This window comes from Ranitomeya imitator, chromosome 1 (assembly GCF_032444005.1).
Source record: "Ranitomeya imitator isolate aRanImi1 chromosome 1, aRanImi1.pri, whole genome shotgun sequence".
NCBI classification, from domain to species: domain Eukaryota; kingdom Metazoa; phylum Chordata; class Amphibia; order Anura; family Dendrobatidae; genus Ranitomeya; species Ranitomeya imitator.
Window position 1 is genome coordinate 1,068,021,951 of NC_091282.1, and position 26,696 is coordinate 1,068,048,646.

Below are 26,696 nucleotides of genomic sequence, written 5' to 3' on the forward strand. Positions count from 1 at the left end.
GACGCCGGCCCTGGTGGGGGGTCCTCGATCTGCGAGCAAGAGCACTATGTGGGACCATAAAAGCTATATCAAACTGTGTGAACACTATGTGACTTCAATAGGGACACCATTCCAGGGTTGGAGGGGGTCATAAAAAAATGTGTCCTGTTTTCCAGTCATTCAAAATTAAGAAGTATGCCATAGTATGTGTACGAGGCTGAGAGTCACCGACCAGAGACAGTCAGAGTGGTGTTCATCCGCCTACTAGAGGGGCAGTCTCCTAATGTGCTCCATAGGCGGCTGCCTCTCCTGCCTGACACTCTCCTGACCTGGAGAAGCCGCTAACAGGTCCCTTATTCCTGCCTGAATTACCATTTCAGCACCACTTTGCCCCGGATTCATCTGGAGCTGTCTCTTTTCCAGCAGTGACCAGATGTTGAAGAACCCATATGTTTTATCATAGGTTGTGCTTAGTTTTTCAATCCCACATTCAGCTTTATCTGTTTTTCATTATTGATGTCAACCTGGGAAAACTACAAGTGCCCATAAAATAGGGCATCACCCAGATTAGGATAGTGTCAGTACCAGGGGACTACAAAGCAGCATGGTGGGCAGTGGTGCTGCTCTACCACCACCTCATCACACCCCAGAAACAGCACATTATAAGGTGCCCCTTTCTGCGCCCACCACAGCCGCAGCATGGCGGGCTCCATCCCTCTCAGCCAGGATGGAAGGTGAGAGGAGGTGGAGAGCCTGAGTCACAGGAGGAGGAGGCGGAGGAGGAGGCAGCAGGACACAGCAGCAGTCAGTGACAGAGATAAGGAGACAAAGGGAAGCAGCTGGGACCTGGAGGAGGAGGACAGTGGGCACAGGCACAGCACACAGGCACAGCACACAGGCACAGCACACAGGCACAGCACACAGGCACAGCACACAGGCACAGCACAGGAGGTGATGCCACAGGGCGCCGCGCACACTGCACAGCACTGACGACACCGCACGCAGCACTACACACCGCAGACAGGTGAGAAGATGGAGCGGCGCTCCCTGTGTCTGGCCGCCTGCGGGATGCTGCTTCTTCTGGGCTGCTCCTCATCCTCCGAGGCTCAGGGCAGGCGGCGGATACTGAGCCGGGAACCGGGCGGCATCTCGTTCGAGTATCACCGGTACCCGGAGCTGCGGGAGGCGCTGGTGGCGGTGTGGCTGCAGTGTCCGTCCATCAGTAGGATCTACACGGTGGGACGGAGCTCCGAGGGCCGGGAGCTGCTGGTCATCGAGATGTCGGACAAGCCCGGAGAACATGAGCCCGGTGAGTGCGCGGTACACGGCAGGCAGAGCCGCAGGGATAGCAGAGCCGAGCGCAGGGGGCAGCAGATCAAAAGGAATCATTCCTCATTAATAATGGATGGAAGTCGTGGCCCAAAATACGTGACACATAGCCTCAATCTCATGAGCATTCACAATTAGGAGCCATTTGTACGGCGCTATACTGGTCTGCTAGATGTGGACGATGATGGCAGAATCCGGACGGTAGTGTGTGATGATGGCGGCGCAATGACCGGTGCAGCAGCCCTAGAGCATCTCATCTACACGGCGGGAGCCTTATATGATTAGCTGCAGGCTTATGATGGGGTGGAGGTGAGGTGACAGCTTGTCCCTGCCCCTCATATAACAGATCAGCCAGCACCGCTGTGTGCAGCTCTAGGAAGAAGAAACATGCCCTAACCGGTGGGGGATACCTATGGAGTTGGGGGCAGATGAGGATACCTGCAGAGATGGGGGCTCAGGGGGCAGAAGGGGGATACCTGCAGAGATGGGGGCTCAGGGGGAGATGGGAGATACCTGCAGAGATGGGGGCTCGGGACACTAGGGGGTACCTTCAGAGGTAGAGGCTCAGGGGGCAGAAGGGGGATACCTGCAGAGATGGGGGAGATGGGAGCTACCTGCAGAGATGGGGGCTCAGGGGACAGGGGGATACCTGCGGAGATGATGGTTCAGGGAACGTAAGGGGTACACTTGCAGAGGTAGGGGCTCAGGGGGCAGAAGGGGGATACCTGCGGAGATTATGGTTCAGGGAACAGAAGGGGGATACCTGCAGAGATGGGGCTCAGGGGCAGATGGGAGATACCTACAGAGATAGAGGCTGAGGGGGCAGAGATGGCTTTTGCAGAAAGTAGCCAGCTCTGCTACGGGCTCTTTGCCATTGGACTTCCCACCGCAGTCTCTGATAATGACAGAGAGCAGTAAATAAAGAATATCATGCGTGGTAGGAGGAGGTACCGTAAATACAAAATCCAGATTCAGTTTTCCCATTCTGAGCATTGTCCAAAGTCAGGGCGCTTTTCCACCTCTGACGTAATACCTGGCACAGTAAGGTGCATTTAAATAGAGATGGGACAGAACAATCGCTAATATGATCATTTTGTCCACATATATCATGTTACCGGCAGCACATCCCCTGGCTGTTATGGAGCAATGTGCTGCTGATAATGATTTCTTTTGCAGGCATAAATGATCTGATCACCCAATGAATGAGTATTTTGCTCGTTGGGTGATCACCACAGATAATTGGAATGAGTGTCCCCATGAGCTCTCGTTATCTACTCATCTAAATGCACCATGGAGGCCGCACTGTTTATCAGTTGCGACCAGGCTCAGGCCCAAGGGTGACATGTCTATCTACATTTACCACCTGTATGAATAACTCTTGGTTTCCATTTATCCGTTTCATCAGGATCAGATTTTTTTCTACTTTCTACGACCAAACTGGCGAGCAGGATCGGAAAACACCAAATGTAGCATATTCTGATTTAACTCCTGGAAGGATCAGGTACAGCAACTGATGTGTTGGATGAAAGGGAAGAATCCAATAGAAAACTATGGGATCAGTTCCCACGTGAGATTTTCTCTAGCATTTTTGTAGCCTGTCATAGGGAAATAAGGCCAGGTGGTCGAATATATGGAAATAAGGCCTTATAGCAGTGTTCCCCAACTCCGGTCCTCGAGAGCCACCAACAGGTCATGTTTTGAAGATTTCCTTAGTATTGCACAGGTTACTGAATGCTTGCCTGTCCAGGTGATGTAATTATCACCTGTGCAATACTAAGGAAATCCTGAATACATGACCTGTTGGTGGCTCTTGAGGACTGGAGTTGGGGAGCACTGCCTTATAGTATCAAGGGGCAGAATTTGATTTTTAGGGTCTGGGTATCTTGAGAAGAGGTGACAGGATAGGGAATAAGCTTGGCGATTGTGCAACCATACTAGGTAATGAAGTTGAAGAAGTGCCATGGCCTGATGAGAATAGATTATGAGATTCCCATGGAATGTTTCTTTATAATTCTGTCTTCTGTAGCCAACACATTTCCTTATGCAGTATTGGGTCACATGGAGGCTGGAGGAAATGATAGTGGATGATCAGATGGACCCAACATTGCCTTTTCTGAATTACATGATTTCCTTGCTATATAGAAGCCATCTAGGACAGGGTTGTCAAACTGCATTCCTCGAGGGCCTCAGACCATGCGTGTTTTCAAGATTTCCTTAGCATTGCACAAGGTGCTGGAATCATTCTGTGCAGGTGATTAAATTATCACCTGTGCAATACAAGGAAATCCTGAAAACATGACCTGTTTGCGGCCCTCGAGGAATGCAGTTTGACACCCCTGATCTAGGAAATGCTGTTGACAGCTTCAGTTTCTCTTGTGTCTCCATGTGGTACATGGTGTGCATAACAGTGTCCTGCTCCAGCTACAACAGTGTACATGTTTACCATACCTTCTTTCAAGCATCCGTGGTGTTTTTCCAGTGCCTTTTTTTTTACATTGTGCATATAAATTAGCTATGGCTTCCAAACAGAAGCCACCTGAAAAATCAACAGGTCATTTGTTTTTGTAGCCATTTAACATCTTTCGAAGCCTGAAGCAATTGAAAGAAGTGACAAAAGACGTAACACATTCACAAGTGTTTGTTTGTTTTTTGTTTTACATTGCAGTACATATGGTCATTCTTTTTGTAGTTTTTTTTAGCACTTTTTTTCCAGGCGTGTTCCAGGTGGAATTCACCCAAAGGAGACATTGTATGCTCATACCCTAAAGCAGCAGCTCGCCTGCCTGTTTACTGTCTTCGCATAGTCAAATATTTTTTTTGCACTGCACAAACTTACAAACTGAAAAGAGCACTAGCTTTTTTATGTTTCATCCATGCATAAGAAATTTTTACACTTCAGTAAATAGATAGACCTCAATAAAAAGTAGTTATGGTGGAACGTTATGGAAATCACATATTAGTCTTGTATGGAGATGAACATGAAACACTGCGCTTGGTGGAAAAGGTTGCGCTGACCCCTGTGTGATTTTCCACTGGAGATGACAGCGGCCGTGGAGCACAGAACCTACACAACTAAAGGCAGATAGCTGATTTGTGCATACAGCACAGTACACACTATGTAATCCTGTATGTCCTGGGCACCTATACTCCATTATAGAGCATATTGGGCCATCTTTATTTACCAATACTAGGTCACAATAGTAATGCCCTGCAGGATGCAGCAGACCCCGCAACAGGCAAGCGCAAAATACTGAAGGACAACCATTCACACCATAAGGCTGCCGTCACGCTAGCAGTATTTGGTCAGTATTTTACATCAGTATTTGGAAGCCAAAACCAGGATTGGGTGATAAATGCAGAAGTGGTGCATATGTTTCTATTATACTTTTCCTCTATTTGTTCCACTCCTTGTTTTGGCTCACAAATATTTATGTAAAATACTGACCAAATACTGATAGTGTGACGGCAGCCTTAAGGTTATGTGCACACGTTGCGGATTCCATTGCAGATTTTTCCATGCGGATTCTTCAGAATCCGCAGGAAAAACACCCTGCGTTTTACCAGCGGATTTACTGCAGATTTTGTGCGATTTTATGCGGATTTCGCCTGCGTTTTTACACCTGCGGATTCCATTTATGGAACAGGTGTAAAACGCTGCAAAATCCACAAAAAGAATTGACATGCTGCAGAAAATAAACCGCAGCGTTTCTGTGCAGAATATTCCGCAGCATGTGCACTGTGGATTTGGTTTTCCATACGTTTACATGGTACTGTACAACGCATGGAAAACTGCTACAGATCCGCAGGGTCATATCCGCAACGTGTGCACAGACCCTTACAAACCTACCAATTCATGTAGGGCTGGTTACTTAGTGTTATAAATGCACACAGATGAAGCATGTATAGGACGCCAGTCACACATGTAGTGCACAGTGTCTGGCTTACAGCCTATGGCTGCCGTCACACTAGCAGTATTTGGTGAGTATTTTACATCAGTATTTGTAAGCCAAAACCAGGAGTGGGTGATAAATGCAGAAGTGCTGCATATGTTTCTATTATACTTTTCCTCTAATTGTTCCACTCCTGGTTTTGGCTTACAGATACTGATGTAAAATACTGACCAAATACTGCTAGTGTGACGGCAGCCTATCAGTGAGGCCCACACCATCAAATTAGGCAGGCTGTCCGGCGCTATGAAAGTGCACCCCTCAGGGACTGACACCCTCCAGCCAGCACTAAAGGGTCCCGCTGTACCCTGTAAGTGTAAAAGATGCAGTAATGTGCCATTAAAAGATGTAAAATATGTGTGAGGTATTTTGGCATTGATATTTTGGCCAAAATACGCAAACCCTCATCAATGGTTCTCATTATCTTGCGAGTCCTTACACTAAAATTAAAAGCAGCACAATGAAAAGGACTGCAAGTTAAAAAAAAAACTCCACAGAAAAAAACAATACAAATGCGCACTACTACAAGATACAAAAGACCCCCGTGATAAAGGGTTGGAAGATTATCTGAGCCCAGTCACCATCACATGTGTGGGAAAGGTGTGGGGGGACTCGGGTCTTTTAAGACGCAATATGAACAGTGAAATATAGCTAATTTGAGGCAGTCTGAGAGCAGAATGTCTGGTTGGCACCACAGCGTTTTAGGCCACGTGCACACGTACAGTAGTTGGTCAGATTTTTACCTCAGTATTTGTAAGCCAAAACCAGGAGTGGGTGAAAAATGCAGAAGCGGTAATGTGTTTCTATTATACTTTTCCTCTGATTGTTCCTCTCCTGATTTTGACTTACAAATACTGAGGTAAAAAACTGACCAAATACTTGACAGTGTGCTAACTTTGCTCTAATTAAGTGTATCAACTGAATTCTGAACCTACTGTGAAGTGATATAAGCTCACACCACCTATCAGTGATGGACAGAAATGGAGTGATGGGGCTCATGCTAAGGTCTGTCATTTCTTTTTCTTATAAAAGGTCAGTGAAGAAGTAAAAGTTGCAATCTGATGGAGTTCCAGATATCTTGACTTACCCTACATGGTTAGTGGAGCAGATACATGTTTCCAGGCTTCATGATTATTACCAGACTATGTAAACACCCACAGAGACTGATAATGTTTATGTGACTAAAAAACTAACAAATCTATGAAGAAATGTAAATATGGTGCAGAGAACAGCATGTCAGGTTTTCCTTTCGCTGAAGGCTAGCTGCCATCTCGTGCCTCAGTGTTTGTGACGTGCAGTGCTCACTATACTGCACTGCATACAGGCAGATAAAATGGGATTTCTCCTACTCTGTCGTCCGGAATTGCCATATTGTTCACTTTGCTTCCTCTTCTGAAGCCAAAACATATGTGTCACCGGTCCCTGCAAGGATGGAGAACTTCCCGTCCTGGGTCAAGACTTGGCCTTAGAGTTACATTGGTGTCATCTGCATCCTGATTGAGAGTGAATAATTAACTGAGAAGTTGCTTTGTGAGATAAATGGCACTCTGTAAGACCCCGGTAGTGTTGCAGCAATAGCCACGTCATAATCCAAAAATCAGCATTTGCTGCACATCTATGGGTACATGGTTTCTAGGTCAATATTCTTTGATGGAACTGTTCTTTGATCTTCCAACAGTTCTAGGTACAGTTAATTGAGCAAAAGTGAGAGTATTGTTGCTTTCAGCAAGAAGCAGGGTAATATTATCCTGACTATACTCCAAAGACTGGTATATGATTTGGCTGTCATGTAACTTTGTTAAAACTGTATTAACCCCTGTACGTCCACGCCAAGTCCAAATGTATGCCAGCTCCAAATGCGGCAGATGCTGGCCAGAAACTGCACCCTTTTATAAATGTATAAAAACTTACATATATGTATATAAATGGCATTTACCACATGTATTTGATGGGTATGTTTAAAAAGTGTCAAATTAACTAACGCCCAAGGTGATGTACTTATACACTGCTCAAAAAAATAAAGGGAACACTTAAACAACAGAATTTAACTCCAAGTAAATCATATGTCTGTGAAATCAAACTGTCCACTTAGGAAGCAACACTGACAATCAATTTCACATGGTGTTGTGCAAATGGAATACACAACAGATGGAAATTATTGGCAATTATCAAGACACACTCAAAAAAGGAGTGGTTCTGCAGGTGGGGGCCACAGACCACATCTCAGTATCAATGCTTTCTGGCTGATGTTTTGGTCGCTTTTGAATGTTGGTTGTGCTTTCACACTCGTGGTAGCATGAGACGGACTCTAAAACCCACACAAGTGGCTCAGGTAGTTCAGCTCATCCAAGATGGCACATCAATTCGAGCTGTGGCAAGAAGGTTTGCTGTGTCTGTCAGCATAGTGTCCAGAGGCTGGAGGCGCTACCAGGAGACAGGCCAGTACACCAGGAGGCATGGAGGGGGCCATAGAAGGGCAACAACCCAGCAGCAGGACCGCTACCTCAGTCTTTGTGCAAGGAGGAAGGAGGAGCAAAGCCAGAGCCCTGCAAAATGACCTCCAGCAGGCCACAAATGTGCATGTGTCTGCACAAACAGTTAGAAACCGATTCCATGAGGATGGTCTGAGTGCCTGACGTTCACAGATGGGGTTTTTGTGCTCATAGCCCAACACTGTGCAGGACACTTGGCATTTGCCAAAGAACATAAGGATTGGCAAATTCGCCACTGGCACCCTATGCTCTTAGGCAGGTTCACACTGAGCACATGTGACAGACGTGACAGAGTCTGGAGACGCCATGGAGAGCGATCTGCTGCCTGCAACATCCTTCAGCATGACCGGTTTGGCAGTGGGTCAGTAATGGTGTGGGGTGGCATTTCTTTGGAGGGCTGCACAGCCCTCCATATGCTCACCAGAGGTAGCCTAATTGCTATTAGGTACCGAGATGAGATCCTCAGACCGCTTGTGAGACCATACGCTGGTGCGGTTAGCCCTGGGTTCTTCCTAATACAGGACAGTGCCAGACCTCATGTGGCTGGAGTGTGTCAAGAGTTCCTGCAAGATGAAGGCATTGAAGCTATGGACTGGCCTTCCTGTTCCCCAGACCTGAATCCGATTGAACACATCTGGGACTTCACGTCTCGCACCATCCACCAACGTCACGTTGCACCACAGACTGTCCAGGAGTTGGTGGATGCTTTAGTCCAGGTCTGGGAGGAGATCCCTCAGGAGACCATCTGCCCTCTCATCAGGAGCATGCCCAGGCGTTGTAGGGAGATCATACAGGCACGTAGAGACTACACACACTACTGAACATCATTTCCTTGTCTTGAGGCATTTCCACTGAAGTTGGATCAGCCTGTAATTTGATTTTCCACTTTGATTTTGAGCATCATTCCAACTCCAGACCTCCGTGGGATATTAGTTCTGATTTACGTTGATAATTTTTAGGTTTCATTGTTCTCAACACATTCCACTATGTAATGTATAAAGATTTACAACTGGAATATTTCATTCAGTGATATCTAGGATGTGGGACTTTCGTGTTCCCTTTATTTTTTTTGAGCAGTGTATATACCTACATATATCTGCAATTGACTCCCAGTGATACCCCCGCAGAAACTTTTATATGCCACTGCCAGTAATTGACAGCAGCAGCAGCTAAATGGTTAAACATCAGGGTCCAGAGCTAGATTCAGTTCCACTTCCTGCTGTTTAACCTTTTAGCTGCGCTGTCAATTACTGGCAGTGGCATCTAAAAGTTGTTTTGTTTTTTTCAATGGGAGTGAACGGCAAACATGTAGGTGCATAACTCCGGACATAAGTTCTTCTGGTACCTTTTAAACATTCACATGCGTGTGGCTAATAACATGTATACATTTGTATAATAGTATGCAGGCACCAAGCTGGCACAGATCCATGCCCCATCCACTCCTGCCACCAGGTCTGTAGATGCAGGTTGCGCTCCTTTTGACCCCCTTTTCTGTATTCACTTATAATATGTAAGTAGTGCTGCTTGTATGTCTACTGTGTATTTGTGTACTTGTGGCGATGAGGTGTGTATTGTGCATGCTTAGTGTTCGGATGAGTGTTTCATGTTGTCATGTGCTGGTTTCTCGTGTATCGATAAGTTACCCAAACTTTTACATGCCACTACATAGAATCACAGCACTGCTCTAGAATGACGTTTCTATGGTATATGTATCTGTGTGTATGCCAGTTATGTGTCTGTTATTTGTGCTTTACTGTCCCACAAGTAAGGGAACCCTTTCCCAAATTCTGCTTAAGTGCTCAAATGTGTGTGCTTCAATTGGACGTTTGCTTGCCATTATAGTAATAGATCTGACTGTATATACTGTGATGTATGGGATGCAATATAATGCCGCGATTCACTATAATCTCAGCCACAACAGTTTCCTTAGTGAGGCAGGTGCAGCTCACGTACTATTAGAGCGTCTGAGGTTTCCACATGAGAATTCGGCTTATGTGCCAGAGAAGCAGATTCTATTTTTACCTTGTACCATGAAAGCCTATTTGCCCTAATTGAGGTACCGTAATCTTAAAGTGCTTTGTGCAACTAATTGATGTTATACTGTTACTGCCTACACTTGTGCTAATTAGTTTTATTCCATTTGTGCAAATGCCATGTTGTAGTAAATATGCATCATCTGTATATACCTTGTAAGATTATGCTATCCCTTTCATTGCTTCTCATACTTTAGGGTGGTTTCTCATAATATAAGGAACTTCATTTTTGCATTTGTTTTAGTTTTTCTGGGTGCTCAAGAAAAATGTAAACAGTTTGTCATTACAACAAACTGCATAAATCAATAGAACATGCAATTCTATAGTAGATTATAAAATCTTTACTATATATCTCAGCAGATAAACTGCTTCTTTCTCAACATATAAGCCATTTCTTCCCCTCCCCCTGCACCATTAACTCATCATCCACACTGAAAAAATGGCTCAAGTCCTTCTTGATCAAAGCAAGATGGGCTCCCAGCACAGTGAGGTGAGTTTTATATAGCCTATTAAATTCTATGTAAAGGGGAATCCAAGTGTCACAGGGATACCGCAACAGGTTTCACATACTCTTGCATTGGTTAGAAATAGTTCACTATCGTATTAAACTGTGCTGGTGTCACGGATTGACCACGAAAGAGAGGAGCCAGAAGATCGCAGCATCTGATTTCTCCTACTCTTGCACTGGTTAGAAGCATTTCACCTTTTTATTAAATGGTGTAAATTTCTTTTGGCAATGCAAGTGTTAATCTGCTCTGTTGAGAGCTCCTGGAGCTAAGGGTCTCATTTGTGCACTGTTAGTCACTCAAATTTCCTATATAATCTGAGTCCTGTGTAACACTCATTGTCAGACGTAGCTTTTGCTGCATGGCTGCAGGTTATTAGTGGTTATTATTGGAGAAATGTGTATGGTGGATTTATCTGTGACTGCTAGGTTTTGTATGTGTGAAAACTCCCTTTATTCTCCTACTTTGGGTTAACGCCATCCTCCACTCCCCAGTGCACTCCAGTGTTACATGTGTGAGTATATTTGTATGTTTGGTATTTTTTTTGTTACCCCTGCTCATACTACCTTGTTAGTCTGGTTTGGTGTACTATGGTATACTGCTACTCCTCTCTTCCCAAGGTGGGGGAAGAGTACAGACTGAGGGCTGACTCAGGAGCTAAGGCAAGGTACGTGGCCCCGGCATCTTCACGATCAGAAGTTATCTGGGGAACAGGGTGAGCTAGGGTGCCACGTAGTGTTAGGGACAGGGAATGAGTTTCTGGTCCCGGGGCACCCGACAATGGTGACAGCTATTTTTTTCCTTGCTAGCAGTGTTAATCTGTTCAGTTGATATCCTGGAGTTTTCCTACTTGGATTGTTTCAGCTGCTCAGTGTCTCCCTCTGCTGTATATATTCACCTGTGGCACCTAGGGATTGCCATTGTTAGTTCTTACTGCCTGGTTTTGGAGTTGGCGGGGTAGTTTGTTTTTGGAAGTGGCCTTTGGAGATTGTTGCTTGGAGTTTCGTCTGTGTGCACATACTCATCCTTTCCTATTTGGTTTCTCCTTCCTTAGACTTCATAGTGTCCCACTCTGTTGTTTGGTGTGTGTATTTTGTATGGTTGGTATTTTCATTTATGCCTTTACCTCTTCTCTTGTTTGTCTGGTTAGTGTGTTCCTATACACTTCAGCTTCCCACTACCCTGGGTAAGGGAAAGGGACAGATAGGGGTTGATATCCACCTTGAGGAGTTATCCGGGGGACAGGGATAGACTACGTTGCCTCTAGTTTTAGAGAAATGGTTAGCGCCCATAGTCCCAATACCATTGTGACATAAACAGCATGAGCTGTGTTGGACTGGGGTTCCAAGTACTTACCGGTAACATTGACTCTTGGTCCACTGTTCAGCTACCACAAAATTTAAGCATCATTCACGAATTTACATATGCTTATATATACAGTGGCTTGAGTGAATTCACCCCTTGGCTTTTTACCTATTTTGTTACATTACAACCTGTGTTTATATATTTTTGGAATCCGATTTGTGTGTGAAGCATCAGCACTAAATAGTCTAAGTTGGTTAATTGAGAAAAAAATAAACATAAATTAAATGTATGGGATCAAATAACTAAAAATTGGCATATGCATTCCCCCTTTTTCCTATGATTTCTGATTCAAGCAATTACTTTCATAAGTCATATGCTTAGTGAAAAGAAGTCCACCTGTGTGCAATCTAAGTGTCACTTGGTCTGTCAGTATATCTACACTTTTTCTGAAATGCCACAGAGGCGGCAACGCCATAAAGCAAAAGGAACCACTAACCAAAGAACACCGTGAAGACCAAGGAATTCTCCAGACAAGTCAGGGATAAAATTGTTGTGATGTACAGGTTGGATTCTAAAAAAATATTGCAATCTATGATGATTGTCTCGGAGCATCATCAAATCCATCACAATCAAATGGAAAGAACATGGTACTCCAACAAACCTGCCAAGAGAGTGCTGCCCACCAAAACAATCCGCCCGGGCAAGAAAGGCATTAATCAGAAAGGCAGTACAGAGACCAAAGGTAACCCTGAAATAGATGCAGAGTTCCCAAGCAGAAACTGGAGTATATGTCCATGTCACCACAATAAGCCATACACTCCATAGATTTGGTCTTTATTAAAGAGTAGGCATAAAAAGCCTTCACTTACGCACAAAATTTGTAAGGCTCATTTTGAGTTTGCCAAAATACACATGGGAGACTACCTAAATGTATGAAGAAAGTTTCTATGGTCAGCTGAGACCACAATTGAACTTTTGGGCCACTAAGGTAAATGCTATGTGTGGCGCCAAACCAACACAGCAAATCCCCTCAAAAACACCATCTCCACAGTGAAACATGGTGGCAGCATCATGCTGTGGGATTGTGCAAAATACAGGGATATTCTTTAGCAAAACCTTTTTCAGTCTTTCAGCGATTTGAGTCTGGGATGGAGATTTACCTTCCAACAAGCCAAAGACCCAAAGTATACTGCTAAAGCAACTCTCAAGTGGTTTAAGTTGAAACGTGAATGTTTTGGAGTGGCCAAGTCAAAGCCCAGACTCTAATCGAATTGAGAATCTGTGTTCAGACATGAAGATTACTGTTCACCAGAGGATACTAACTTGGTGGAGCTGGCGCAGTTTTGCCTTGAAGAATGGGTACAAATCCCAGTGACAAGATGTGAAAAGTTCATAGAGGCCTATCCAAAATTACTTGCAGCTGTAATTTCTGCAAAAGGAGGCTCTACAAAATACTGACTTCTGTGGGTGAATAATGCACACTGAAGTTTATACTTATTTTGTCCTATTGTTTGCAAACCCTCACAAAAAAAACAGTGAAATTCCAGTTTGTGAGGTAGCAAAACATGAAAAATGCCAAGTGGGTGAATTATTTTGCAAGACACTGTAATAATATACTAGGTAGTTACACAGGGGACCAACTGGGAGTTAATGTGAGCCTGAGCATGAGCCACGGAGAACAAATATGTGCTTTAGCTTCTCTAGTAAGTGATTTTGATCAGACTAGTGCTAGATTAACAGTTACACTGCTCAGCTCTCCTGTATATTTTCCTCCATGCTGCTGTTGCTGCTTCTGTTTGATTACACAGAGGAATTCATCTCTGTGTGTACTGTGTATGTGAGACATCACAGCAACTCGTCTTCACCCACTAGGTCAGAGACGTGGTGGCGTTTATAGGAGATCGTCATTTCTGCTTTTGTCTCATTGAAAAGGAAGCAAATAACGCAATGAAAAAACCCAATATATAACAAAATAAATTACGGTAATCCGATCAGTAAACAGAGTAATGAGCATAAAATCAAAGAGCCAGAATTATGTTTTTTTGCTCGTTGCAACATTGTAATAAAATGCAATAAGAGGCGATCAAAACATTGTACCTACCCCAAAATGGTGTCAATAAAAACTTCAGCTCAGGGCACAAAAAATGAGCTGCTTTTGTGCAACTTAATAGTAATACTTTTAGAGAAAAAAGGGTGGAGAACCCCTTTACAGAGGCCTTGTCACTTGCTAAACAAAAAAATTGATTGAAAGAGCTTGTAAAATTCCCTCAGCTCTACTGATTCTGCCGCTCATTTCTGTTTTGCAGTATGTTACTCTATTGGGGTAATATTTATATTTGTTGCTTTCGGCACTCATCATGTGATTTTTTTGCTTGCGGTCCAACTGGGCATCTCTCTTCTCTGGGGATATGCGGTTTCACCCCTCCATCCCAGATTCTGCCAATCATAGCACAGCACTGTCTGAGACTGCTACGCTGCTAGTGCATGGTGATTGGTTAGAACATTGGGAGGGAGTGATGAAGACACAAGCCAGAAAGAAAATACTCTGGAGAAATGCTCAGTTAGACTCAAGCAGAGATTTCACATATTGCACTCATAAAGGAACAGAAGTGAAGATCTCTGCAATGGAGTGATGCAGTGCAAAACCAAAAATAGTCTCTGGGTTGCTCAGGGAATTTTTCAAATGTCATTACCATAATCAAGATGATTTTTTCAATGGTAGTTAACTCAATTTTTTGAGCAAGTGGCAATATAAATACAATGTAGATTTTAGAAGGATAGAACGACAATGTAATGTGCATGGGATCAGTCCCGTCCGCAGATATTGGGAGAGCGAGCAAGATTGGCATGTAAAGACTTGCAAGCATAATTCTTCCCCCCTCCCCCCAAGAGGTGTATGGCAGCACCTTGTTGAAGCTAAAAAATAACAAAAAATCATAAAACTTAGAAAGTCTGCGAAATGCTAGTATAAAAAGAGCATGCATAATGTAGGACTATAGAAAATATTAGCGGATCAATCACGTCTCCATGCTACTGAGAATTGAAAGTGATTACACAAGATGTATGTGCCCCAAGGCAGCAAAGTACAAACGTAGATGGGAAGTGGAATACAAAGTACAATAAACAAAATAGAATCTGACCTGACAATATTCTAAATATACCCAATAACTGTAACAAGTCAGGATAGCTTGTGTCTTATCAGATATTGTGGTATCATATCCATATTACATCGCATTTATTTACATGAATTCTGCATCAGTAAACAGCTGGATGTTCCATGATCAATTTGCCTGTAATGTAACCCACTTTGGCTATTACATTAGCTAATAAAAGCATGACTGCATCTATCAAGGCCATTGCACAAAAGCTTCTTATTATTGCAGCACAACCTTTGTACCCTCCTTATCTGTACAACTAAAAATTGGCATTTGCATTCCCCCGTTTTGCTATGAAGCCCCTAAAAATTTCTGGTGCAAACAATTATCTTCATAAGTCACATGCTTAGTGAAAGGAAGCCACCTTTGTGGAATCTAAGTGCCACCTGGTCAGTATATACACTTTACCTTTTCTGAAATGCCACAGAGGCTGCCACCCACCATTAAGAGGCAACACTAACCAAACAACTCCACGAAGACCAAACAAGTCAGGGACAAAGTTGTTAAGAAGTACAAGTCAGGGTTGGGTTATAAAAAAATATCTCAACCTCTGATGATCTCCCGCAACACCATCAAATCCATTATTATCAAATGAAAAGAACATGGTAACACAACAAACCTGCCAAGAGAGGGCCGCCACTAAAACTCTCAGCCCAGGTAAGGAGGGCATTAATCGGAGCGGCAGCATAGAGACCAAAGGTAACCCTGAAGGAGATGCAGAGTTCCTAAGGAGAAACTGGTATATCTGTCCATATGAACACAGTAAGCTGTACACTGCATAGAGGTGGTCTTTATGAAAGAGTGGGCAGAAAACAGCCTTTACTTACGCATAAAAATTGCTCATTTTCTGTTTGCAGAAGGTGTGGAAGGTGTAGTCAGATGAGACCAAATTTGAACTTTTTGGCCTCCAAGGTAAACGCTATGTGTGGCACCAACCAACACATCTCATCACTCATCACCTCAAGAACACCATCCCCACAGTGAAACATGGTGGTGGCAGTATTATGCTTTGAGGATGTTTTTCAGCAGCAGGGTCAGGGAAAATAGAGTCAAGGGGAAGATGGATGGTGCGGGGGGTGTGGCTATGTAAGCTAGGAGAGAAGACGCACCTTTTGGAGGCTCCCATAATCCTGACCTGAATCCGGCCATTAATCCCCCTGAACTGCAGCTTACATCGGCTGAGACGGTGCCCTGAGAACTCGGGAGACCGGCGACTCCTTGGGCAGCGACGGTGGAACGCTGGAGAGCCGGTATCTGTGGCGGCCTGGAAGAGCGGCAAAGTCCCTGAGCTGCGGCGGCCATCTTTGAGCGCTGCTCCGCCGGCGGCGGCTGGAGCCGGGTGGATCCCCTGGGAGCGCGGCAGACATTTACATACAGCGGGGACGCTGTGGAACATCGGGGAATAAGAGACAGGTGCCGGGTCTGGAGCGGCGGGCGGGCCCTGGGGGACGGCGGCCATTACTAAAGCGCACGCTCCAGCAGCAAGGAGAGAGGCGCTATATAGCAAGACTGCGGTGCATTCAGGAGGTGAGCTACCGACCTGAAATACTAAAGGGGGCAGAGCAGTGTGCGCCCTGAAAAATTGGGCCCTGCACCCCCCTTATCAAAAACCCCTGCTGGCACCATAACTTTAGAGGGATCGTCCCCCCTCCCTGCTGTTCTGCCTGGGGAGCTGTGGCTGCTCTGAGACGCAGTGCCTGGGCAAATTCCTAAGTTGATACATTTGCAAATATCTGAGACTCTTTGCTTGGTTTGCTGCCTCTCTGGGGTGCATCCCGGTGTTTGGCCCTGTCCGGTCTGCTAGTGGAGAATAGACTGCCATAATAATAAATCCGGTCCTTTGGTGGGGATCTTCTGTCAATCACCATGCATCATTCTAAAGGACTGGGGGCTGCTGACAAGTTGAGGAAATATGCCAGAGAAGATGCCCCAGATAATACACGTTCTCTCAGAAATAATCCCACGCAGAGTCAACGCAAAAATCGTCTTTCTGACAGCAATGAAGAGGGAGAACAAGACGAACTGACTCTTAAACAAGCATCTGAGCATTTGATGCAGGCCATATCTCTCACCAGGTCCTCCCTCACTGAGAAAATAGAAGACGTGCATACTGAAGTGGGCCGTCTGCGACAAGATATAAAAACTATGAGAGGGCGTATTTCAGAGGTTGAAACAAGGGTGTCTCAGATAGAGGACACCATTGCCCCAATGGAGGCTAAGCTATCAAAGGCCACTGGCTCTGTGAATACCTGGAAGCAAAAGGCAGATGACCTGGAAAACAGACTGCGTCGTAATAACATTCGAATTATTGGCCTACCAGATTGCTCGGAGGGTCAGCAACCTGAGCAATTTCTAGAGGACTGGCTTAAAACCTCCCTGGGAGATGGATTCTCCTCAACATTTTCTGTGGAGAGGGCCCATAGGGTCCCAACGAGACCTCTTCCTCCCGTAGCTCCGCCCCGACCCTTTCTGGCACGTCTCCTTAACTGCAGGGACAGAGATGCAATTCTTCGCTTGGCAAAGCAGAAGGCCCCTATTAAATTCAATAACGCCACCATATCAGTCTTTCCGGATTTCTCTATGGAACTTCAAAAGCAGCGAGTTCGATTTATGGAAGTCAAAAAGCAACTCAGGGATAAAAACATCATCTACTCCATGCTTTATCCAGCTCGACTCCGTATTGTTCATGAAGGCTCCTCCTTGTTCTTTACTGACCCGGCGGAGGCGGCCGAATGGTTGCGGTCATACAAGGGGCCTAGTACCCCGGACTCTTGAGTAGCTCTTTCTGTCTGATGGCAACACAATCTGGAGCTTTCTCTGTGGGTGCTGAGTTTATCAACTATACCGGACGCTGATTCCAGTGAGGGTATCCCCTTTTCTACCTGACTGTAGGAGTGTAGGATTATACTCCTCCACTGTTCAAATGTTGTTTTGTTTGGTATTTTACACCAGTTCTGATTGTTTGTTATGTTTGTTAGTCGCCAGTGATAACCTTATGCTCTATATGATGTTCCTGATTCCCGCCCAGGCTGTGGTGTACATTATGCCTCTTCCCGAACGTAGATATGGGATCTGAGATTGTATGTATGACGTGGAACATACGGGGTATTAAGACTCCTCAAAAGAAAATTAAGGTATTTTCACAAATTAAAAGGTATCATCCACATATTGTAGCACTTGTGGAGACACATTTGACCAGAGACACAGCTAAGTGTACGCAAAAGCCGTGGGTGCAATGGTCCCTTCACGCATTTCACACCAGTTACTCCAGAGGGGTCTGCCTGTTGGTACATAGGAATGTCAGGTGGGAGGCTAGAGAGTCACGACGCGATCCCGAGGGCCGCTTTGTTTTTGTTCATGCCTTTATTAATATGCAGGAATATGTGATATTATGTGTTTATAACCCACCCCCGGCTGGCATATCGGTTTTCCGCATGGCACTGGGTTTCTCCCTAAATTATCCTAATGCTAGTGTTATCTGTATGGGAGACTTTAATTTAGTCATGGATAATCTTAAAGACAGACTGAGACTAGACGGCGAGATGTCACGGGGGCCCCTTTCTCAATCTCCCTCTCAATTGGCATCATTTATGAACGGTAGCGGATGGTTAGACCTATGGAGAACATGTCACCCTGAGACAAAGGAATATACTTGTCATTCATCAACTAGACAGTCTCTATCCCGTATAGATTACATATTTGGATCTAGTGACCTAGCGCTATGGGTGAATAGTGTCGAACATGGTAACAGGGGGATATCAGATCACAGTCCAGTTATTCTCAAACTTAAATACGGTCAGTCAAATAATAATATACCTTGGAAATTGAATCCCTTCCGGCTGAAACTGATAGATTCTAGTGATAGAACGGTTGATCAGTTAAACTGCTTTGTCTCTACTCACCCAGACCCCTCGAATCTCAATCTGTTTTGGGACACTCTAAAGGCATACTTAAGGGGATGTCTGTCCTCTACAATTTCCTATATAAAAAGGGTGACGGCGGGGGAGGATGACGAGATAGAGCGACGGCTGAAGGACTCGGAAGCCGCCTATGTGGCCAATCAAACTAACGGCAACAGAGTGGAGTGGCTCACTTCCCAAAGACTATATACTCAAAATATAGACACTAAATCGAAACGTAAATTATTCTTTACCCGTCAATCTTATTTTTAATTGGGGAATCAGGCCAGTACACTCCTAGCTTTTCTAGTACGTCAGCATAACACCGCTAATACGGTACTACAGATTCGGACACTCGATGGTTTGTTGGTATCCTCCACTGAGGAAATTCTTTGAAGTTTTTGTAGTTACTATAAGTCACTGTACAAATCGGGTAGTGGTCTTGGGGTCCCTGAATGTGCAGACTATTTATCAGACATAACATTCCCCTCACTGAGCCCAACCCAGCAAGCTTTTATGGAAGCCGAGTTTACTCTGGAGGAAGTGGAACATGCTATAATGGACATGGCCACCGGGAAGGCCCCTGGACCTGACGGGTTTCCCGTTGAGTTCTATAAAAAATATCGGGACCACCTGGCACCACTTTTATTGAAGGTGCTTCAGAACATATGGGAGGGAGAAATTATGCCTGAAACATTTTATGATGCAAATATCATTGTACTTAAAAAGGAGGGAAAGGACCCCTTGGAGTGTGGATCATACCGCCCCATATCATTGGTGAACGTAGATTATAAAATCTTCACTAAAATATTGGCTACTAGACTAAATACGATCATATTAGACCTTATACACCCAGACCAAACAGGCTTTATGCCCGGGAAAAGTACCTCCATTAATATTCGGCGGGTCCAATCAGTGATTCAATATAGCTCCCTAGAATTGGATAATAACTGGGCTCTGGCATCCCTAGACACAGCTAAAGCGTTTGACTCCCTCGAGTGGCCTTTTCTTTCCGCATGTCTACAGAAATACGGTTTTGGAGATACATTTATTAGAGGGATAGATACACTATATAGGAATCCTAGGGCACGGGTAATTGTGAATAACTCTATCTCTGATTCCTTTACCTTACATAGGGGAACCCGTCAGGGATGTCCTTTGTCCCCGGCTCTCTTTGCCCTCGCGATAGAAGCCTTGGCAATACACATAAGGTCCTCCACGGATATCAAAGGAATAAGTATTGCGGACCGTGTGGATACCATCGGTCTTTATGCTGATGATATGATCATATTTATGGATAAAACAGAAGAAACACTACCACGAGTAATAAAGACTATTGATAATTTTAGTAAATTCTCTGGTCTCTATATAAATTGGGATACGTCTGCTCTGATGCCTCTGTCTCATGTGCCGGTGCCTTGTCTCAAAAATCTCTCGTCACTACCTGTAGTCTCCAGTTTCAAATATCTAGGAATTTATATGTCTCAATATAGTCAGCTGGACCTACGACTTAATATTTATCCACTATTAGACCTGGTCAAATCTAAATTTATAACCTGGAGCAAACTCCCTCTCTCCGTTGCAGGTCGCATTTATTTAGTTAAGATGATATTGCTCCCCAAACTTAATTATTGTCTCCAACATAGTGCTGTGCCAATACCCAAATCTTTCTTTGCAAACTTAAACTCCCTGACCACGTCCTTTATATGGGGGAAGACCAGACCCAAACTCAAACTATCTACTCTACAGAGACCGAAAAAGGGGGGTGGGGCAGCTCTACCAGACTTTTATCTATACTATCTTGCCGGGCAGGCTAGGGCGATAAGCAAGTGGATGCCTAGCAACCCCCTACCTAATTCAGAAAGCCATTTAATCCATTCTGCCCGGATTGACTGCCACTGGGTTTTTTGGAAATGGAGAAAGTCAGTGCTCCCCGTTTGCTGCCATTGCTTCGACAAGCGAGATTAATATGGAGACAAATTAAAAAAGTTATTAAATATACAGATATAATAGCCGAAATGCCACTGTGGTATAATAGTAATTTTCCAGAATTACTAAATCACCCATCTACTGAGTTCTGGATCTCATATGGTGTTCTCTCGGTGGGTAATTTATATAACCAGGAAGTTTTTGTATCCTTTGAACAATTACGGGATACCTATAATATCCCTAGATCTCAATTCTTCCGTTATTTACAGCTGAGGTCAGCTTTCCAGTCACATATGCGAAATATGGGTGCAAGTCGAGCAATTTCATCTCTACCCCTTATAGGCATTCTCAAATCACAGGGTCCTCAGGGACTCATTTCCTCTTTATACACATATCTATTATCCGTGGGAGATGGGCTCACTATTAACTCCTTAAAGAAGAAATGGGAGGGACTTCTTCCCGATACACTGGGAGAGGAGTGGGAAGATATTCTAGAATCTCCAACTAAAGTTTCTCCCTCAGTTAATAACAGGATGACCCAGCTATATATTACATATCAGACTTATTTGACCCCGACACGACTTTTTAAAATGGGTCGCCTCCATACGTCAGACTGCCTACGATGTCACACACATGATGCGGATTTTATCCACATGATATGGAGGTGCCCGGTAATTTTTCACTATTGGAAAGAGGTCACGACATTGTTAACATCTTTATTGTTAATCCCTGTCCCACTTGAACCATTGACTTGCCTATTTGGGGTGTGGGATACAGAGACCTGGGATCACCATACTGGGATCTTCCTTCGAGAAGCGCTCTTCTTAGCACGAAAGGTACTGGCATTAAGGTGGATGGGTAGCTCCTCCCCGTCTCTCGGAGCTTGGATTGACCTGGTGAACTCGGTTATCCCATATGAGAGAACACTGTACCATAATAGAGGATGCCCAGGTAAATTTGAAAAAATTTGGGGTAGATGGAACTCATCTCATCATACTCTGTAGTCTGCGCTGATTAGATATGTACACGAGAGGGAGGGCATGTGGTTTTGGGACATCGTTACGGAGCAAACTTAAATCCGTTTTTCTTTTGGCGACTTATTACTAATGGTTAAAGTTGTTTAAGTTGTATAGTAGGTATTTTGTAGGCACTAATGACTCAACATGCACAGTCTATTACCTCTGTGAACTTTGGATATGATGATGTTCTGTAATCATTTGTATCTGATGATATATTTAATAATGATAAATGTAATATGTGCAATGTTTGTTTACTCTGGAATTAATAAACGAATTAAAAAAAAAAAAAAGATGGATGGTGCGAAACCTGTTTCAGTCTGTAAGTGATTTGAGACTGGGATGGAGGTTCACCTTCCAACAAGACAATGACTTAAAGCATGCTACTATAGCAATACTCCAGTGGTTTAAGGGGAAACATTTAAATATATTACGGTGCCTAGGGTGGTAGCCGCATACAAGTGTCATGTGTCTGAAACCCCAGCACGTTACAGACAATTGTGGGTGATGGCTAGATGTTAGAGTTGTGAGGGCCTTGTGCCCATGCATGCCGCCGATAGCCGATGGTATTGGCTGGCCAGGACCACAGGTGATACAGATTAGTAAAGGAGACTTCTGTTCAGTCTTAAGCACTTTTCATTCACAGCAAGAAGCCTTTTTACTTACATTGTTTCCTTCCACTGTAGTCTACTCCAGGGCCGGTATAGCACACTGTTTTGCCCTACTTCATCACTGCCTGGCTTGTCGCCACAGTGCAGTTGAGTGAGTTTCTCTACACCTGCTCAGTGGCTCCACATCCTATCACAATGGATGCCCTGGATCTATTGCTCAGGACCCTCACTAGGCCCACAGTCTCAGTCCTCTTTAGGTCCGTACCTTCGGAATTTATCAAGCTCAGGGTTTCTTGTGACACATCGTCCTATCCAAGGACCCCTTTAAGGTAGAAGGCAACTTTGCATCTCCTAGTCATGCTACCTCATTGTCCTGTCATCTTTGCTGTAGTTTACCCAAACAGCAGCACTGCACACTTGTCACTTCTTCAGACTCTAACTCCTCTCTGACTAACTTCAGGAAGCAGGTTGCTTGCTCTAGCACTAAAGGTACCGTCACACTGAACTATATCGCTAGCAATCCGTGACGTTGCAGCGTCCTGGCTAGCGATATCGTTGAGTTTGACAGGCAGCAGCGATCTGAATTTTGCTGTGACATCGTTGGTCGGAGCAGAAAGTCCAGAACTTTATTTCGTCGCTGGATTCCCACAGGCATCGCTGAATCGGCGTGTGTGACACCGATTCAGCGATGTCTTCACTGGTAACCAGGGTAAACATCGGGTTACTAAGCGCAGGGCCGCGCTTAGTAACCCGATGTTTACCCTGGTTACCAGCGTAAATGTAAAAAAAACAAAACACTACATACTTACATTCCCGTGTCTGTCGCGTCCCCCGGAGCTGTGCTTCTCTGCACTGTGAGCGCCGGCCGGAAAGCAGAGCACAGCGGTGACGTCACCGCTGTGCTTTCCGGCTGGAGCTCACAGTCAGTGCAGAGATGCACAGCGCCGGGGGACAGACACCGGAATTTAAGTATGTAGTGTTTGTTTTTTTTTTACGTTTACGCTGGTAACCAGGGTAAATATCGGGTTACTAAGTGCGGCCCTGCGCTTAGTAACCCGATGTTTACCCTGGTTACCAGGGGACTTCGCATAGTTGATCGCTGGAGAGCTGTCTGCGTGACAGCTCTCCAGCGACCACACAGTGACGCTGCAGCGATCGGGATCGTTGTCTAGATCGCTGCAGCGTCGCTAAATGTGACGGTACCTTAAGTCTTCAACCAACATTAACTGTCTCTCCATGACTCGGAGTCTGTTGCTGGGTAAACACACCCTTTCCCCTACATTCTATGCAAACACTACATTATGTCCTAAGTCCTAATCTATGTTTTTCATGCATCACGTACTGTATATTATCAAATTATATAGGCAAATAGACTTTAGTCCAATTGCAAATCTGTAGTCAGACTTGAATATTGTTGTTCACCAGAGGAAATCATCTAACTGGAAGGAGCTGAAGCAGTTTTGCCTTGAGGAATGGGCAAAAATCCCAGTGGAAGGATGTAGAAGGCTCATAGAGACTTCTCCAAAGTGACTTGCAGCTGTAATTGCCACAAAAGGAGGCTCTACGGAGTACTGACTTTAGGGGGGTGAATAGTTATGCACACTTTTTTCAGTTATTTTATCGTATTTGTTGTTTGCTTCACAAAACAAAAAGAACAAATGTTCACAGTTGTAGGCATGTTCTTTATATGAACTGATGCAAACTTAAAAAAACTGACGTTTCGGGTTGTAAGGTAACAAAACACTTGAATACTTTTGCAGCCACTGAATAGAGAAGAAAAGTATAATTCAAGATTAACACCTCTTCTATGCTTTGGAGCTACTCCTGGTTTTGTCTTGCAAATACTGACAAAATAGTAAACAAGATCTAGTGTGTGAATAAGGCCTAATGTTGAGGCTGTCTGCTCAACATGCCGTCACTTGACCCCTGTTGACAATCACCCTTTTCGTCTTTTTATTAAGTCAGACTGAAAATTATAACAAATCTTTGTTGGTGGTGTTGAACATGTGCACCTATGCAACAGTCAATACGTTCCCGGGATCACTGGGGGATCCCAGTGGTCAGACTCAATTGGAGTTAATGGTGTCATGGAGGCAGTGCCGATTGGGATTATGCAAATTTATACTTTCTGATCACCCAATGCCAGGGCAGGTGAGCAGACCAATTCCTGAGCACATCACCATATTTACATTTCTACACAACACTCAGTCCAGTTATAAGTTTTTACTGACCTTGGTTACGTTTATTCTGTTGATCCCTGTTATCTGACCTGGCTTGCTTTATACATGTTGCCGATCCTCTGCTTACCTGATTATTGTTCTTCTAATTCCATCTTTCTGGTTCTGACTTGGACAATCCAGCTGACTACAGTACGTGCCTGCTTTCCGATTTCATTGTTTGATCTGTCTCTCTTTTATTAACCCTGTTAGTCAACTAACTGAAGACGTGCTTCTTGCATCCATTTTGGTTACAGCAACCGGTTAATGAGCTTTTTAACTAGTAAAATATAGATTAAATTTGGGTCAGTTGTTGTTCCCTCACTAAATAGAAATCTTTGTAGTAAAGTATATTTTACTATGGGAAGGATAAAATAATGTACCGGTAGGTTTGCCATCAGTGAGGCAGAAAGTACACACGACGATGCTTTACAAGATGTCCTACAACCAGACATCTGTATATTTTCTATCGTCTGTTATTTATTGACCTATTTCCTGAAACCTCATCCAAGAAAACAATTCTGAATGCAGTCAAGCATAGGTTTACACTGTACATAGATGTGCGAGACCTTCTGTCCTGGCATTGGAAACATAACGTAAGGAAGAAACTATGGTATTGGACACATTATTTAGTAGACTTTTAGATGTGAATACATGTGAATCTGAACCTTTTACCCGATTTTTTTAACCTTTTAATGGATAATCAAACATGTCATTATGAAAATTAAAGACAATTGGGCACTAACAGTCCCATCAATAGATCCTAGTCTAGTATAAGTGAGTCTGTGTGTATCCCTATATCTTATTTTAGTTACCAAAATGGGTAGTATTTTTTTCATGGTTGTAGGCGTTTGTCCACCATATAGAAATTAGTTTGTCAATGGACTCCAGCAAAACCAAACAGATCTGGTAGCAAATACCTCGTTTATATAGCTGCCTTAGAGTCTGGGAGCTGCTAAATTGCTTAGGACTGCACTGAACAAACTGTGTCCGCCTCCAGTAGGAGGATATTCCAGAAAATGATAGATGGCAGAGCACATGTTCACTCTGCTGGCACCACTAAAGTCCCAATCCCAGTTGGCACATACATCCGAATCCCGTTTTACAGGGGTTTCAGATGCAAGCCTCAATGGGTGCCGAAACGCAATGTGAAAGCACCCCTACAGATTTTTTTCAGCTGTTGGTCCGGTGTCATCATTCCGAATGACAGATCTGGATCTTGTGGAAGCCCTGGCTACACCGATGATCACATCAGGGATCGGTTAATCCTTTTTATTGAATGTTGTGCTAAATCAAGTTAATGTTGTCCAAGATAACATCATTTTATAGACCAACAATGAACAAGTCGTTTAGAAGGCGCCCATTCTGTATTCACCAATGTATGGCCAACCACTGATTTGTACATATGGTTGTCAAACAGCTCTTCCTTTGCACCATTCTGTCACGAGTAACTAAGATCTTCAGCTAAAGACAGAAGGCTAATCACCATGATATAGCTATGATATGTGCAGACTATAAAGATAGATGCCTCCACTTCCAGTATAGTGTTTATGGACTTTATGTAACTGTTTATGGACAGTTCTATAATGTATCCACTATGCACCGTAGGCTGTGTGAACCCACACTGTAGCCTTTGGTAAGCTATAGACGTTTTGTAACAAAGACATACGTTACACAGAATCCAATTACTGTATGTCAAAATTCCAAAATATTCTTTTGCATTAAATGCGTTCTGATATACAGTACCTAGCTCTCATTCTTTTTCTGTCAATTTTTCAGAATATGGACATATTGTGCACAGAATAATATGCAAAGTACAGTTGCCGAGAGTACTGCCTGTTCTCAAAGACGTCAGGAGTAGAAATACAGAAAGATGCTCATGCATACTAATGATTTATTTCAGTGATTATAGAAAATGAATTGTTTAACCTTCAAAAATGGATTTTCATTTACCGATGAAGGCAGGGTAATGTATGTAACGAATTCTAGATATAGCGGTGCAGGAGTTGTTTCAGTGAATGATAAGATGCTTGATATTCAAAAGACAGTTTGGGAAGTGGATTAATTGAATGACATAACTAGATTATTCCATCATAAAATGTATTGCCCTAGAGATGACATCACTTTCAGTGACGATGTGACAAAAACATGGGACTACAGTGTCTAGTATTACTGCATAGATGATGACTATTTTTCACTAATTTTCTGCCAAAAATGGGAGTGCATCCCACCTGAGCATAGCTCGGGAAGAAATATTTTGAATATATGTCTCTAGCTTA

The 26,696-nt window shown here is 43.9% G+C and overlaps 1 protein-coding gene across 1 annotated transcript in view; it reads left to right on the forward strand.

Moving 5' to 3' along the window:
• Nucleotides 1–556: 556 nt before the first annotated feature.
• Nucleotides 557–26,696, forward strand: part of CPE (carboxypeptidase E) — a 94,584-nt gene continuing 68,444 nt past the window's right edge. The window contains exon 1 of the mRNA XM_069744189.1: nucleotides 557–1,288. Within this exon, the coding sequence (XP_069600290.1) occupies nucleotides 1,012–1,288 (277 nt within the window). The 5' untranslated portion in view covers nucleotides 557–1,011. The remainder of the gene's footprint in view (nucleotides 1,289–26,696) is intronic.